Below are 13,310 nucleotides of genomic sequence, written 5' to 3'. Positions count from 1 at the left end.
CTATAATAAATTTAGTTTAAGCCTTTATCCAAGTGTGGGCCTCACTGAAGAGACCTCAACAAAGGTCAAAACTAGTCTGGGTAGTGGCCCTTCCCTTAATGCATAACATTATACATATCTACAAGGAGATGTGTTTTGCATTATGAGAGATACTGGGATAGAAGTGATGTTAGCTTGGTCCACCTTTGCTACGAGTCGCCTGGTGTTGTACTACCTTACCCCAGTCCTGAAGATATTTTCAGGCGCAAACTTTGTTTGCTCACACTTGGATAAAGGATTAAACTAAATTTATTATACTGATATAGAGTATATATATACAGGTTGATCAGAATTAAAGTATCCCTGTTTAAGACCTTGTGGAGCACCATCTAGTGATCCAAATGCAGGGATACATTGTGTATCATGTGGAGGTGATATTATCTCTGTATAATTATCTGTTTTGCATACTGATTCAATCAATGCTACAAACTCACCCAGTTTATTTCTGATACTCTGTACATTAGTATACAAGCATAACAATTTTGAAGCCATCCTATGAACAAAATCACTTTTTACTCTCTCTCTGCTATAGTGCACTTCTCTCTTCATTCTAACCATCCTCATTTCTGTAATCCTGACTCTGATTTTCATATATATTCTTATCATCCCCACTATTTTACCCTGCTATGGTCATTTCCTCCTTTTTGTATCTGTCCTCTTTCTTTCCTTCCACAACCTGCTTCTCAACATCCCTCTGACTCTTAGTGGTACTAATTTCATAAGGACCATGTGCATTCATATTAAACAAAAATCACTCCAAATAACCAACACCAAACCCAATCAAATGCATTCTATCAGCTTTGAATGATTCTAACTTGCCTTTTAATTTATTCCATACATTCATAAATCGAACACTCTCCTCCTGACACAATTCAGCTATTGTGTCATTCAGTATCATTGCTCTCCTAATCAGTTCAGTACTGTCATATCTGGGCAACAATCTATTCATTTCCACTTCACGATGTTGTGGAACATGGAAATGAAAACCATCATACTGATGATATATATAAAGAAAAATTAACATGAAATTTTCAGATTAAAAGAAATTATTCAAAAATTGGCGAGAGAGTCAGAGAAAACAGAAAAACATTTATAAGATCTAAGAAATGAAAAGAAAATTAAGGAGAACAATCAGAGAAAGAAAAGAGCGAATTGTAAGTTATCAATGAATAATAATAACAGGTAAGTCAATTAGAATATAAGCACTGAAGAATTAACTCAGAATTTTCTGACAGGGGTAGAAACCAAAGAGTATAGCATATTCAGCAGGATAAGGATGGTAAATGTGGTGGTGGAGTAGATGTTGCTCATGATAAGAGATGAATTGAGTGATCTCAGAGCATACAATCTCAGTGGAAATAATACTAAGGGCTTGAGAGTCTATGGTGTGAGATAGATGTTTATAAGACAAGATATTTAGGGTGATGTTACTATAGACAAGGGAATTAAGCAAAGTAGTTTGGCAACTTCAATGCAAGAGATCTTATGAAGGACTTCACCTATAGCAATGGTTCTCAAACTATGGGGAGTGACCTGGGGGGGGGGATGGCTTGAAAGGGGGTGCGGCATACTTTCCTACAGATACAAATTAAAACTGCCCTAAATGAGTTTAAAAATAACAACAAATAAAAAGAAAAACTTTTGATGATACAGGTTTTAATTATCATGAATTTCAAAATAACTAATAATTATTTTCTTCCCTCGCACTTATAAAACGTGTGTGGCAGAAGCAGTGTTGATAGTTTGGCAGCGGCTGCATCCTCTTTCAGGCAGCATTATACACGCGCAGCTGAAAGCAGCGACTTAATGACATCTCATTGGCACTTATTTCAGTGCAATTGTGCTGATTTGTTTACTTCTTAAAGTTGACTTGATTATGAACAATTGTTCATGGACAGTTTTCTGAATAGTGATAGAAATGAAGATACCAGTGCTCCTCTAGTGGTGGGAAAGAAGCTACTTGGAGTGTGAAAACAAGAAGGTATGATGAGAACTATTTATCACTAGGCTTTAAAAAAACTGTAATGAATGATGAAGAACATCTGCCAAGTGTATTATGTTTAAGTATTTTAGCTGCAGATAGTATGAAACCTAACAAATTAAAGAGACATCTTAAAACCAAACATCCTGAGTTTACAAATAAACCAAATGATTTTTTTGTTAGAAAGCTTAGTGGCTTGAAGTCCACCTAACAGAACTTTGCTAAAACTACAAATGTGACTTCCAAGGCCTTTTTAGTGTCTAATCAGGTTTCTCATAGAATTGCTAAATGTAAGAAACCATACACAATTGCAGAAACACTTTATTTACATGTTGTTCCTGAAGTAGTATGGACTCACTGCATGATACATCAGGAGGCTCTGGAAGCTAAAGAACTCAGTCCACCTTTTCATGAAGACAAATCTTCTGAAGTTTAGACTTTTTAAAATGCTGTGTGAGGAAATGGGTGCAGAACACACTACTTTGTTGCTTTTTAGTGATGCTCAGTGGCTTTCAAGAGGCAAGGTATTAAAGAGAATGTTTGAGTTGAGACATGAGGTGCTTTGTTTTTTAAATGGGGAAAATCACTCACTGAGAGATAGTTTCATCAGTAAGGATTTTTATTGAAAATTGCTTACCTCACAGATATATTTGAGAAGCTGAATATTCTCAACACTTCACTTCAAGGGAATGAGGCAACTGTACTTTCTTGGAATGACAAAGTTAAGGCATTCATGAGAAAATTAGGAGCTCTGGAGACACAGTATGGAAAGCGACATGCTAGACATGTTCCCTACTCTAGTGTCAATGGTACAAGACACTGATAATCCAGTGCTTCTAATGGAGATAAAAAGCTGCCTACTTGATCATCAAATGTTCAAAGTTCATTTCTAAAAATACTTTTGTGATGATTTTGAATGAATTTTATTGGATTAAAAACCCATTCTAAAATGCACCTGGGCCATCATCTCTGAACGTAAATGAGCAAGAACAACTCATCGATCTCACTAGTGATACTTCACTGAAAAGTAAATTTAAGGAATTGTCTTTGTCAGATTTCTGGATACATATTGGCAAGGAATTCCCAACTTTGAGCCAAAAAGCATTGAAGATCCTTATTCCTTTTGCAACAACTTCTTTATGCAAGAAAGGCTTTCCTGCTTTGGAAGCTATGAAGTCAAGACTAAATATTGCTAAAGAACTTAGAGTGGCCATTTCTGATATTACACCAAGTTTTGATAAACTTTGTTCTCAAAAGCAGGCCCATCCATCACATTAGACTTTGACATTTAAATGTTTGATTATTTTTACAGAGAAAATTAAATACTTGTTAGTTAAATATTGTTTCATTTCAATACATATTTTGGTTAATTGCAAGTATTAAAACTAATTTTTATTGTAGGCCTAATTGTGATACTTTAATTAATTTGTGTCAAAAACTGTTAAATAGAATGTAGAAAACACAAAATAAACTGAATAAAACATCAAACTTAGTATGACTTCTATTTTGATAAATAAAACCAGTAGGGAGAGGGGCTGACAGTGTTTTCTCTTGTCAGGTGGGGCTCAGAGGTAAAACGTTTGAGAACCACGGACTTATAGCAATAGTCAGTGAAACAGGGTAGAGAATGCAGTATTACTAAGGGAAATAAATTTTTGATTTCTTTGAAAGAAAACTCTTTTAGGTATAATGTAATGAAGGAAACATGAGTTTTGCATTTGGCCATAGCATTAGAAGATCTGATTCTGATTGAGATGTCAAAAATTTCCTCAGGCTGCTGAGATCCAACTTCGAAAATGAATAAGCATAGCGAGGTATCAACACAGAAAGAATTTATGTGGAATTATAAGACAGATGACTATCATAGACTTAGAATTCAGTTTGCAGCGGTACAATGGATGATAGAATTTGAAAGAAGAGGGGTCAGCAGTCCATGGGGGATGCACTGCTGACTGTGTACCTCAAGTGAAGAAGATAAAACATTTTAAAAGTCAAATGGATAAAAATAGAAATTAAAGGGGAATTGCAGAAGAAAAAAGATTATGGAAGACATATAAAGAGAGAGGTGGAGGGCAGTTGCATGAGGAATATAATACACAGGATAGGAAACAGACTAGCATTGCAAGGAGAAAAAAAATTTAGAATATGAGAGGAGAATGGCGATGTACTCCACGGAGAATGCTAAGCAATTTTTTTCACAATGTAGCAAATAGGAGGAAAAATGATAGTGGATGGATTGCCTTGCTGGATGGAGATGGGACTGGGGCAATCAATGTAGATGACAGAGTTGAGCTATTTAATGATCGCTTTACCAAAGTGTTACATCCTGGAACAGCAGGCTTATTTCTAGATGGATAAGGAGTGCATATTAGAAATGAATGAAGAGGATGCATTCCAAATACTGAGTATACTAAATGCCAGTAAAGCAAGAGGACTAGATGGAAATTATTATTATTATTTGACACCTTCAAGGAGTCCAAGGACTCATCGAAATCTACAACATGTACTATGGGAATGTGCTGTGGAACTGAGTGTAACATTATCTTGGCTGAAATTGAATTTAATTAAAATTCAATTTCATCAAAATTGAAAAGTTAATGAAATTTTTGCAATGGGAAAAGTTCCTGGAGAGTGGAAGGAGGGTAAAATAGTGCCATTGCATAAAGGATGGTAGTAAAATGGAGGTATCAAACTATAGTCCTGTTTGCATTTCTTCTGTAGTTTTTATGATTTTGGAGAAATTGGTAAGAACTGATATAAAGAATTCAGCAGATGAGGGCAATATTATTTAGGCAGGCCAGAATGGATTTGTTAACGGGTGCTCTTGATTTAGTAATCTGTTTATTTTTTATAATAGAGTAACAAGAGAAGTGGAGGATGGTAAAGCATATGCTGATTTTTTTTTTATTATTTTGATTTTTGAAGGGCATTTGACAGGGTGCACATGACAAGCTGATTTTTAGTTACGACATATGGGTTTGGATATCAGGTCAGTGGACTGGATTGCTGATAGGCTCACTGACAGATATTGTAAAAATTATGTCAATTGCACCCTTATAAATATATATATATTTAAATCAGCTGTGCCTTTGTAAAAATATATTATTCTTATTTGTATTTTGTTTTTGTACTTATTCAAAAAAAAATATATTCAATACTTTAATTCCCTTAATTTAATTATACTCTACTTGTAATATAGGCGTAACTCCGAGTATATAATCCGTTGCTTGATTTAGTCACTTGTTTATCCTTTTATTCAACTTTAATCCCCCCCCCCACTCTCTCTCTCTCTCTCTCTCAAGGTATATCTGTTATTCATGTGCATGTAATTTTATAACTTGGGAATTTGCCTTGGGCTAGAGCCAAATTCCTTTGTTACAACAGCAAGCATATTTCTTTAATATTGACTTCTGAAAATTTATTTTTATTTCAACTGTGCCATCAGAAATCACAGATAAGATTTAAATTAAATATCTTTCCAAAGAAAAAACACTTCACGTAGCATGGAAATACTTCTAACTCTCAACACTCTATCTAGCAACGTAAACTCTATTCTACAGTTGTGGCAAACTATCCCCTTAGATCGTATAGGTTCGATTTTTATGAGCAGTGCATTGGCATGCAGGAATCAGCAAATTATTTGAAGAAGAAAACAATTTATTCATACTATTTAGGTTACAAAAAAGGTTAATACTAAGCACACAAAATATTTCTGACTCTATACTTCTCATTAACTTTAGCTTGGATCTTAACTTACTCAACCTAGTTCAATAATAATCTTTCACTACATACACAGACTATGGTAATAACTGTACCTACACTTAATTCATATATTAGAATGACCTACTATACTATACAACAAGCAAGTTAAATAATAGGTAACAATAAACGATATCTTATCTCACAATTAAACAGGCAAATTCTCAATGTATAGCTAATTGCCTACAGTCCTTAAACAATGCTAACATACAAATATGCTAGAGCAATCTCTGCTACAATTGTTGCCCTTAGTTAATCATATATAGAAGACCTTACTTTGTATTAATCATCTAGTCGATGTCGGTAGATCTTTGAGATCGTTACCATCTGTTTCATCCCGATATTTCTTTTCACTTACGGGCACCTTTTAACGACATTGAAGGGAACACTTCTACTGGTGGCGATCAGCAGGCACTTTAGTGGCTGGAAATCTGGAACTTCTTTGACTGCTTAATTGACCCATCTAATTTCTTCAGGTGTCTGTTGGCTGGAATGGGTCTCTTGACCTAGAATCGACGGGACAATCACAAGCCGAAACCCGGAATAGAAAACTTTGCGAAAGACTGCTTATCCTGCGATGCCCATCGTTAACAGCCTCTACTCTTTTAGTGGTTCACTGGCTATCTACGGCCAACCTTTCCCGATGAAATTCCCACTATCACGACTGATCTTCTCCTATGAACAAAACTGAGCGACCTCTTTGCGACGACGACCCGTGTTCTCGCCCTCGATGTCTCCCTCCTTTTTAAGCTGCTCCAATGACCTTCGATTTTGCTACCCTTTCATTCCCTTGGGTATTCACATGGATCTGCACCTGCCACCTTTTTTCATCGCTGCGTTAAGGCGGGAAACCCCATACGTTTTTGACCTTCGTAAACGTGATAGCCTCAGGTCTTATTTTAATTCATCTGGGATATTTCTTTGTCTTAAACATTCTATTCATGCAATTATTTTATACATAATTTTTTTTGCCTTAAACATTCTAATATTACATTTCATTTATACATAACTTTCCTTGTTCTTTATTGGTGTACAGTAATTCAGCAGTCAGACATTTACAAAAATTACAAGAGAATCAATCTAATTTAAATTCCTAAGTAAAATCAATATAGAAAGGATTTAATTTTAAATTTCTATCTATACAGGATTTTACAATATCAGTGATATGTGTGCGGTGAACAGTAATAGGGAGGTGAAAAATTATAAAGTGGAGTTCTGCAGGGTTCAGTACCAGATCCATTAATGTTCAAACTTTATGTCAATGATATTGTCATAGGACTACAGGAAGATATTTAGTTGTTTGCAGATGATGTGAAGCTTAAAAAGTTATTAATAATAGTGCTGATGTTATGCTGGATTTGTGGATAAATGAATGGGGGATGTCAGTTTAATGCACCTAAATGTAAGAGTTTGAAATTTGGAATCCACGGATGAGGAGGAAGCAAGGGATGATGAGGTGATTGTATATAGAAATTTTAAGTTAAGAAGACATAAAAAGGTGGTGGTCATATTGTATAAAGCTTTGATCAGACCATATCTAGATTTCAGTGCTAAGATCTGATCACCTGGATTTGAAGTGGATGATGTAACCTTGGTGAGAATACAGAGACAGCAGAAATGAGGTGTGAACTGTACAATGTTGATTATGATGATAGACTAACAGCATGCAGGTGCAGACTTTGATGGATAGAAGACAAGGGGGGGGGGGGATACAAGTATGATTCAGATATTTAAGCTGTTGAAAGGTTATTATCTGATTAATATTGAGGATATCTTTCATATGGTAGAATGAATGGAAGAACAAATACGGACGATGGGCCATCCATAGACATTGCAAAAGGAAGTCACGAGCAAAAATTTAAGAAGTATGTTTTTTTTCATGGAGAATGGTAAGAGCATTGAAAGAATTGCTTGAGAGGATGGAGAAAGTGAAAACAGTGGATGAGTTTAAGGAGTGGTATGACACTTTGTAATGATTACTGTTGGCATACCATGATGAGTCTTGTGACTTCATGGAAGTCAAGAATATAATAATAATAAGAAAAAAGAAGTAATAAAATACAGTGGTTGGTAATTAAAAACAGTTAGTTTATCATTGAGATAGGATAGTAATGAATTAAGAAGGAAGACTGATAAAAAATGATTTAATATGTAGCCTATGAAGAAAAAATCGGTTCGAGTTATTGAATACGTGAAGCGAGTTTGAGGATAGAAAACATTTGTATAAGAAGGGTGGCCTGGAATGGATGTGGCATCAGGTGCTAGAGAAATTATTTGCTAGAATGAGGTAAAATGCAGACAGAGAAACTAGATCAGCCTAGGAAAATACTGAGAATGTATATACGATCAGCTAGGGTGTGCAAATGTAATCATGATACGAATATCAATAAGCATGGTTTACAATCTACTGATGAAATGGAATATGCTTTGGGCTCAGAAATTTTGAATGTGTCTGGGAATGAAAAAGAAACAGCTGCCCTACAGAACCAGCAGAATGCAGATGTAAAAATAAGAAAAAGCAACGAGGTAACTTGCTATGCCTGAAAACAAATGCTAGGAACACTAGAAACAAAGTGGTTGAGTTTGTTGCTTTGGTGAATATTTTGTCACCTAAAATCACTGGCATTAGTAAAACCTGACTTTAGTGAAACTTGAGTAAGTCAAGGAAAGAATGAATGTAGAAGAATAACTTTACTGAATACAGACTCTTCCATCAGAAGCATCTGTGATAGGTCAAATAATGAGTGCTCACTTTGCCAAGATCTATCAACCTAGTGTAGTTTTTTCTTTATGGAGAACCATCCATGACAAAAGTTGGTCATGCTATAGTACACTAGTACTGTGAATGTGCAATAAGGAACTTGTTCCCATTTGATTTGAAAGCTGTGGATTTGTACTTTTTGGGACACACATAAGATTGCAGACTGTTCCAGAGGAGGAAAAATGTGTTTTAGGTTTGCAGTAGAACTGTGAAAGGATATTGATTGGCTGCTGCACACATCTCGATGAATTTCGCAGAGGGTAGGAGAATTATTGATGTCAATTCTGATGAACAGAAGCCATAGAAGAATATTTATAGAAGATGCAGGCTGCAGAAAATGAACCCCCCCCATGCAAAACAGAGTTCATTGTATTAGTGAAACAGGTGTCATTAATGAATCTGACTGCCCTTTTCTGTACAGAATCCAGCAAATTTAGGTGACTTTTAGGGACATGACCCCAGAGAGTATTCAATGGTCAGGCAGATTTATGATTTGTATAGGCTAGGAACTGTTTTGAGTTGAAGTAACGTTATGCCTTGAGCAAAAGAGAAAACCTAAGAGAGAAAGCAATATTTATATAGGTGGGACTATGCTTGGCACAGATGACAATGCTAAAGATCTAGAGTTATGGTGGACAGGTAGTTGAAATTCACGGGTCATATAGCTGGAATTGCAAATACAGCTCAGAATAATTGTGATGATGAAATGAAGGCTGAAATTATAAGGATATTGAATTCATTTATTTAATTATTTTACAAGGCCTTAATTCAACTCCATGTGGAATACTGTGCAATACAGATTTGATCTCGTGGGTTTCAAAGGGGTAATGGAACTGTGTAAGGCTGCAAAGAGTCACAAAAATGATATTGGGATTACAGAATGTATGTTATGAGAGGATAGATTGAGAGTATGTGGACTGCAGAAACTGATAATGTGATAGAAGTCTATAAACTACTGAGAGGATATTATAGGTTATCGGATGATAAAATTTTTCATTGTATGGAAGATAGAAAGAGGACAAGAGCATCCAAGTTGAGGTTGTGTGCAGTTAAGAAATGGATGAGAGCTAGATTTTTCTCCAACAGAAATGTGAGTGAGTGAAACGTTTGCATGTTGAAGTAACAAGTGCCTTTATGGCTCGTGTGTGATGCAGAGCCTCCCTTGATGAGTTCTTGAAATTATGGAGAAGTAATAATAATAATAAGTAGCAATAAAGTATATCTCTCATTTAAAAACATGTATAAAGTGAAATATAAATTCACTCAAGTCAGAGAACTTATTTGCTGTGGAATTGACAAGTCACATTCACTGAATGCTGGAGTTCAGTATATAATGAATAAAAGGAAAAAAAAAAACAGTTAAAAATAGATGAAAAAATAATATATACTAACTTGCCTAGCTCGTAATGCAACTTTTGCATTTTCAGATTTATTCAAGAGAGTCAACTCATTTAATATAGTAGCTAACTCATCAGTAAGTCCAGGCTCGTGTCCACAGAGATGATCCTAAAAAAAAAATATTAAAAAAAAATCATCATCATCAAATTCCTAACATTTACCCTCAAGGAGTGTACAGGACATGAGAGTACTACATGAAAAATTACATCATTACTAACTTCTTATTTACAATTTTCCTCCAAATCAGTCTGTCACCTGTCAAGCAACATTGTCAGATCCTATATTTCTATCTTCTAAGGCACTTTTTCTGTATCAATCCACCTATATCTAGGTCTTCCTCTGGGTCTTTTTCCTGCCAACCTGGCAGAGAACACTTGTTTTGCTAATCTTTCCTCTCCCATTCTATTTAAGTGACCATACCACCTGAGATTAGCTCTGTGCTAATGCATTCATGGATGCTGACAATGTCAAGTTCTTTCCTAATATCCTTTCCTTTCCTTGTTTTTAATATGATTTAATATGATAAAAAAAAAAAATAAATAAATATACTCTGTGTGTGTGTGCGTGATGTTCATGTTTAAGAAATTTTTTTAAAGAGAAAGAATAAAATGATTCTTTTCTTTTTTTTTAATTGCTTTTAAAAGCCTGTACTCATTGCTAAATGCTCTATGAATTGATTTTAAATACCATATGTCAAAATTCGTTTAAGACAATAATTAAGAAAAACATTATGTATATATAATGAGTTTCTTCTCTTCCCCATAACATTTTGGTGAGAGTATGACCATCATTAGATTGTCAGAAAAATTAATTCAAAACTCATATTACACACACACACACACACACACAAAAGATTCATCCTAAGATGAAATGTTTGAGTCCAGACAGAGATACAGAGATGAGTTAAAGAGCGGCTCCTAATCCAGATGGAGAGGATTCACTTGCTCTGCCATATAAAAAAATCTCTCCAATATCTGCCTGGTAAATACATTTCAATAAATGCATCAAAGCTAAAATGCAGTAGTTTCTTTTGATGAAATAAGTAGGATATAAAGTAGGATTTTCTTTAAAAAATTAAGAAATCAAGATAAAATTTTGATTAACTTTTATTAGCACTGAAAACGTTTCTATTATTGTCTAATTATTATTATTACTAAAGACCTTTATATAAGTATAATACTCAGTATGAAAGGCCCGCTCAGTAAACCGATTCACTATCAGGGGTGAATTTTCCATGCTTGCTGCGCAAGCTCATTGAGAAAGAAGTAATATTTATTTGTTAATAAATGCATGCATTTATAAGCATTCCATTTAGGCTTTTTTTTTTTAAGCATTCCAATACTCCCCTTCTCATGGTGCACCCTGTTAGGTATCTACCTGGATACTGAAAGAACGCTGATGGGCTGGCAATTTGGGATTTAGCATAACTCGTATTCTTATTGGCTTAAACCACAATATAAAATGATGGTACAACATGACAGAATCTCATGAAAGCAGGGGAGTCACCTGGTTAAACAAGGCCTCCGTTGTTTTCACCAGGGAATCAGGGCGAACAGCGAAAAGTTAGCTACTGGAACAAAATCTAACAAACCCACACCCCAACTCAACATCACTAAAGTTCAAGATCGCACTATCAACAGAAGAATCCTGAATGGCAAATAAATGTAGCTAGCTGAGGAATTGGATAAGTACTAGATTGACATAATAGGGGTGACTGAAACAAAAAAGACAAAAACTGGTGAGATCTTTCTGAGCAATAAATACAAAATGTTATATTCAGGCAATGACAATCAAGGAAAAGAAGGAGTAGCCATAGTTTTCAACACTAAATATGAGGCTAATCTTCTTGAATGGCAGGCAGTCTCAAGTAGAGTGATGTGGGCAAATATGAGAATGGGGAACTGGACAATGAGACTTATTTGTGCCTATTGTCCCACAGAAGGTTCTACTAGGATAGAAGTGGAGGAATTTTTTAAGACTTTAGAGAAAGCAACTGACACAATGCAAAATGAAAAGTTGGTCCTTGTTGGGGATATAAATAGCAGAGTAGAATATGATTGTCAGACATACAAAAATATATTGGGAAAATTTGGAGAAAAGAGCAAAGCTAATAATAATGGAAAATACCTGTTGGATTTCTGCTCAGAACATGGACTGGTTATTACTAACACAATGTTCCAACATAAAACTCTGCAGAGGGGATTTGAAAATTGGAAGTGATCACCATTTAGTCTTAAGCAAGATAAAATTGAATTTCATATTGAAAAGAACATGAAAGAAAGTTTTAAAGAGAACAAAAGTTGAGCAGCTGTCAGATGTGAACTCTAGACTAAAATACACAAAGATTATTGAAGAAAAAATGAAAGAGTTTGAGAACAGGAACCAAACCTTGGAGATTCAGTGGCAAGCCTTGAAGAAAACCCTGATTGATTCGGCTAGAGAGGCATGTGGTGAAGTTGTCTGCAAGGATAGAAAAATGAGAACTCCATGGTGCACACAGGAAGTTAAAGAGGCAGTGAAGGAAAAGAAGAAAACATATCAAACGTTCCTGACAAATAAGTCAGCTTGTGCTCGTAGAGAATACATAGACAAATGTAAGAAACCTAAACACTGTGTAAAACTAGCTAAACAAAAGTCATGGGAAGACTTTGGTAAGAACATAGAAAATAAATATCAAGAAGGTAGCAAGATATTCTGAAGGTTGTTGAAGAAGCTCAGAAATGGAGGAAACAGTGATGTAAAAGGAATTAGAGATGATAACAGTGACATGAAAACAGAAGAAAACGATATGTTTGAAGTATGGAATAATTACTTCGAAAAATTGCTAAATGGAACAAGCAGTGATGACAGCACCAGTAGAGCACTCAGGATTTAATCTCGAGTGGGGGGGATGAGTTTAGTAGATGATTTGAGCATACACACTATGCATCGCATATGACTTATGACTGAGCATTTTTAATGATCACTAATTCGTAAGTAGTATAGAAATAGAAGACACGACACAACATAAATTTTAATTAGGAAAACATTTTTGGAAATTTTTCTAGTGTTTTTTCTTTTTCTTTGTAGGGTGCCAGGACCCCTGGGCACCCCCCCCCCTGGGTGTGCCACTGGACAGCACTGTGGTAAAAAACACTGACCAGGCATGCAGTCAGAAATACATATCCATACTTGAAATAGAAAAAGCTATCAAAAGTATGAAATGGTGAAAGGCAGCAGGAGTAGATGATATTCGACCAGAAATACTCAAGTATGCAGGTATAAAAGTCTTACAGTGGCTGCACTGCATAGTTCAGAGGGCCTGGACAGAGGGACGAATTCCAGATGGTTGGAGTAGAGCTCTCATAGTACCCATATATAAAAAGGGAAATA

At 35.3% G+C, this 13,310-nt stretch overlaps 1 protein-coding gene across 1 annotated transcript in view; it reads right to left on the bottom strand.

Moving 5' to 3' along the window:
• Window positions 1–13,310, bottom strand: part of ACC (acetyl-CoA carboxylase) — a 1,393,224-nt gene that overhangs the window by 819,462 nt on the left and 560,452 nt on the right. Inside the window, exon 25 of the mRNA XM_090408519.1 lies at window positions 9,933–10,046. Within this exon, the coding sequence (XP_090264645.1) occupies window positions 9,933–10,046 (114 nt within the window). The remainder of the gene's footprint in view (window positions 1–9,932; window positions 10,047–13,310) is intronic.

Source organism: Typopeltis vanoorti, chromosome 18, assembly GCF_054136105.1.
Source record: "Typopeltis vanoorti isolate ZY-2024b chromosome 18, IOZ_Tvanoo_1.0, whole genome shotgun sequence".
In the NCBI taxonomy this organism is placed as follows: Eukaryota; Metazoa; Arthropoda; class Arachnida; order Uropygi; family Thelyphonidae; genus Typopeltis; species Typopeltis vanoorti.
Note: the sequence above shows the minus strand (reverse complement) of the source record. Positions and strands in the feature narration are given on the sequence as shown.